This window comes from Sphaeroforma arctica (assembly GCF_001186125.1).
Source record: "Sphaeroforma arctica JP610 unplaced genomic scaffold supercont1.1411, whole genome shotgun sequence".
In the NCBI taxonomy this organism is placed as follows: domain Eukaryota; class Ichthyosporea; order Ichthyophonida; genus Sphaeroforma; species Sphaeroforma arctica.
Window position 1 is genome coordinate 1 of NW_014039147.1, and position 4,717 is coordinate 4,717.

At 43.4% G+C, this 4,717-nt stretch overlaps 1 protein-coding gene across 1 annotated transcript; it reads left to right on the top strand.

Moving 5' to 3' along the window:
* The first annotated feature begins 29 nt into the window (after positions 1-29).
* On the top strand, positions 30-4,076 carry SARC_10840 (hypothetical protein). The gene is made up of 4 exons (XM_014295096.1): positions 30-212; positions 1,355-1,546; positions 2,275-2,378; positions 2,898-4,076. The coding sequence occupies exons 1-4, from the start codon at positions 206-208 to the stop codon at positions 3,315-3,317; spliced, it is 723 nt and encodes a 240-aa protein (XP_014150571.1). The 5' UTR covers positions 30-205; the 3' UTR covers positions 3,318-4,076.
* The last annotated feature ends 641 nt before the right edge of the window (positions 4,077-4,717 follow it).

Consider the following 4,717-nt stretch of genomic DNA (forward strand, 5'->3'; position numbering starts at 1 on the left):
CTTCTCACCCATGCTCTGTACCATACGTAGTAGGTTGGGACAGAAACAGTGCTGGATCACTCTAAATCTGTCAAGTCAGTGCTGATGCAACTCTTTCAGGAGAGCGGCAACTTCGATGTAGAAGGTCTGGACACTTCCAATGCGTGTTATGGTGGTACTCAAGCACTATTGAATTCAATTGCCTGGGTGGAGAGTAGCGTGTGGGATGGCAGGTACATCGCATCGCTGTACGAGTGTTTATCGTGTGTACGAAGTAGGCCTGTTTTGTAAATGATAGGTATACAGTATACCTACTCAGTACTAGTGCCAACTTCAGTAACCAAGGCCGCAACTACCTCAACGCTTGTGCGAATGGCACTTTATAGACACTGTTCGATGGCATGGCGTGGGTGGAAAGTAGCGCGTGCGGTGGCAGCTAGCCATATCTGTGGAATGTTATCCAGGTACACTAATATACCTGTTCCGTGGCTGAAGCATTGTATACCTGCTTAGTGCCAATGTAGCTTTGGTGTAGAATGTTATCCAGGTACACTATAATATACCTGTTGTGTGGCTGAAGCATTGTATACCTGCTTAGTGCCAATGTAGCTTTGGTGTAGAATGTTATCCAGGTACACTATAATATACCTGTTGTGTGGCTGATGTATTGTTTACCTGCTCAGCATGTAGCTTTGGTGTAGAATGTTATTCAGGTACACTATAATATACCTGTTGCGTGGCTGATGTACTGCTTACCTGCTCAGTATGTAGCTTTGATGTAGAATGTTATCCAACTACACTATAATATACCTGTTGTGTGGTTGATGTAGTTTATATGCTCAGTATGTAGCGGTGTAGAATGTTATCCAGGTACACTATAATATATCTGTTGTGTGGCTGATGTATTGTTTATCTGCTCAGTATGTAGCTTTGGTGTAGAATGTTATCCAACTACACTATAATATACCTTGCTGTGTGGCTGATGTATTGTTTATCTGCTCAGTATGTATCTTTGGTGTAGAATGTTATCCAACTACACTATAATATACCTGTTGTGTGGCTGATGTAGTTTATATGCTCAGTATGTAGCTTGTAGAATGTTATCCAACTACTCTATAATATACCTGTTGTGTGGCTGATGTAGTTTATATGCTCAGTATGTAGCTTTGGTGTAGAATGATATCCAGCTACAGATAATATACCTGTTATGTTGCTGATGTATTGTTTACCTCCTGAGTATGTAGCTTTGGTGTAGAATGTTATCCAGCCACAGATAATATACCTGTTGTGTGGCTGATGTATTAACCATGCGTGTCGATGCACACATCTGTGTAAGTGAAGGAACCTATGACTTGTGTTGTCACCTTGGTTACAGATATACACACACAGATACGCTCTGGGGTGTGTGGTGATATTGCTGTCTACGCCGAAGGCAACGCACGGCCCACCGGCGGCGCGGGAGCTGTGGCTATGCTGATTGGCAGGGATGCCCCGCTGGTAGTTGAGCCTACGCGTGCTTCTTACTTCGAACACCAGTACGACTTCTACAAACCGGAACTCAACTCGGGTATGCATGTGTGTATTGTGTGTTTGCCTGACTACGGTTGGGGTGGTGTGTAAATGTATCGGAACTGTGGCTGTACAGTAGGGCAGGGATGCCTCTCTAGCAATACAGCCTATGTGTAGATCGAACTGCAAAAATCAGCGCGTTAGTTGCCATCTAGAACTCAACTCGGAGTGCATTTAACTTCATACATGGACACGGCTTCCATATATCAGGGCTCAAATCGGGTAGGTACGGGAATATGTACATATGTAGATATATATCAGTGTGATCCTGCATTGTTTCCTTGAATGTCAGAACGAAATCTACATACATAATATTGACTCGCCATGGTGTTTTCCGCATGCCACTATTCGTACATACTAGCAGAAAAAGTAGACCTACTTCCAACGCGTTTATGGCCATGTAGTCGTATATTTGTTATACCGAAACGGCGGCTATGTTGAACACCGATAAATACCCGCTGGCCTCCTCAGCACACAACAAGACACGTTCTCATAATCCATCTCACATCAAGTGCACGTATCAAATGCGGCAGTGAATGTGTGGGCCGGGATGCTGTATCATCCCAGGGTACATGTGCCTACGACCTACCGATGGCATGCTCTGTATGACTGTCTTTGCACAAACTTGGTCGTGCGAGCGTCACCATGGTACTAGAAGGTTCATGTCGGTGTTTGTATTCCTCACTCATGCGATATACACTGGTGATTGGTGCGTGCGACTCATAGAGTACCCTACGGTGGACAGCAGACTTTCTATGACGTGCTATCTACGAGCGGTAGATCGCTGTTACCAATCGCTGGTGCAGAAATACGAGCGCAGGCAGAACCAGGTAAACGTTTATCATGTTTATTCAGATACAAGGGTAATAGTGTGCGCATATGTTTACCATTGCTGTGTTCTATTGAAGTTTCCTTGCGGATCCGGTGGAGTTTTATCAAGGACTATGCGAAGGTTTGGTGTCTACCAGTGAGTCAGGGTTGTGCTGCCGTTGTATGTCATTTGATACGAATAGATGCGGCGGATGACCACTATACCTGCAACGATGGTACTTGTGACTATACAAGCACACGAGCCCATGGATTCAATACCTCTGTGTTTCTTTTTTATCAGTCACACACCGTATCTATATTATCTCCTTTGGCTTCTATACATCTCTGTGTGTACTATTCATCCAGGGCATACCGTATCTACATTATCTGATCACTATCACAAAAGTTTTACGTGTTGTGATACTATAATGAAAGGTGCCATCGGCGTCTCATAGGCAATCGTGAATGCTTAAGATGTTTATTCATATCATGTGTGTGCTCATATGTCATCCTCATTCTTTCACATGTGTGCGTTGCAGGTCTTCGACATCGCCACGCCAGATTACTACGTGTTCCACAGCCCCTTCACTAAACTAGTTCGCAAGGCTTTCGCTCGGATACACTACAACGATTACCTTTTAAGGGGCGACGCTTCGGCGGCCTTCATCGAAGGTCAGCCAATCAGTGAAGACATCGGTACACGAGATCCGGAGACCACATACCTAGACAGAGAGTGTGAGAAGGTCTTTTTAGATCGGAGCAAGGGCCTTTTTGCGGACAAAGTAGTGCCGTCTCTACTGTTGGCTAAAGAAACGGGCAATTCATATACTGCTTCGTTGTATTTCGGTCTGATTTCGCTCCTACACACGACGGGAGCTAAATGTATACCTGGGGGTACACCTTCAGTTGACGCCCGTGTCCTTCAAATGATTATATTTTTCGTTACTTCTCTATTTTGAATCAAGATTGATCGGGTAGAACGTACGTGTCTTTCAGTTTAAACCCATTGTATCTGTGCTATCAACTTCTGATCCTTGACTTTCGTTGTTCCTCTGGTTCACGAAAGATTTTAATGACAACAATATGTGGTAGAGAAATGTGTTACATAATTTGTTTTGTATATAGTGTCAGTATACATACATATGTTCCATCATTGATGCACACATGCGTATAAACCATGGTATGAGTTTGTGAGAGAGTTTATCTGCTCATAGCCTCATCTCACAGCACACTATCATTTTTACCGCCTATCTAAGCAGATCTAGATGGGAAAAGGGCCCTACTATTCTCATACGGTTCTGGCTTGGCCGCCACCATGTTTACCATAAAATTTGCACAACCCGACCACCAAGTGTATCGCCAAGTGGCTGACGTTAATACTAGACTGGCAAGCAGGACGTTCTCAACTGCAGAAGTTTACAATACAGCCATGCAGTTGAGAGAAGATACGCACTCAAGTGCGCCTTACATTCCCTCTACGGATCCCGGGGGTTTGTTTCCGGGCACATACTATTTAGTGGAGGTGGATACATTGTATAGGCGAGTATATAAACAGATTCCTGTAATAAGTTAAACAGAGTGTGTCAAAAAGAAAAGAAAAGTTGACATAGAAGTGGATGTATGAAAGCGCACTATGTTTGCCTTCCGTATAACTTGATAGTGTGAAAGTGACATATGAATTTATCTGAGACAAAAATGAGAAAAGAACTCGAAGACTTCAATGATACTAGCTATGTTCGGAAACTCGGATTCATTTTCGTATAATTTTACTGGTTTCTATCGTTTTACTAAAGTGACTGCCACACCGTAAAGCTAGTCACTCGCTTGGGTTCCGTATATCAATTTTCCCAACTCCGAGAAAGATTGGATCGTTCATTTGGTCACTTATATTCAAGACGCATAATTCTCATCCAGACGCGCTGTGATCGTAAAGGCAACAGCTTTCCTAGATCTTGGGCCGCAGTTTCCGATAATACTAGTGATCAGAATTACCTTAAACAACGGCGTGACTATATAAATGCCTACCACTGCTTCCATGCAAGCAGTATTAATTTACTATGCATGAGAATACGATTATAGACGGCAATCCACTCATCTCGTAAAAATAAAAAAGGATGACCGGTACATATACGTTGTCCATAGAAAGCACATCGCAGCTCAAGGCCATTAACTTGTACAACACAACGATATAGAAGGGTATCCTATAAGTCTCCAACTTCGCTTCGAAACAGCATTGCGGATGACAACCACATCCTTCTTGGTATCACGTTACAAATATCTCAGACTGACTCAGCCGGGTACCCGCCTAATGGATCTGAATTTTCTGTTACGGAGAGTCCCCCAGGTGCTAATAGATTCA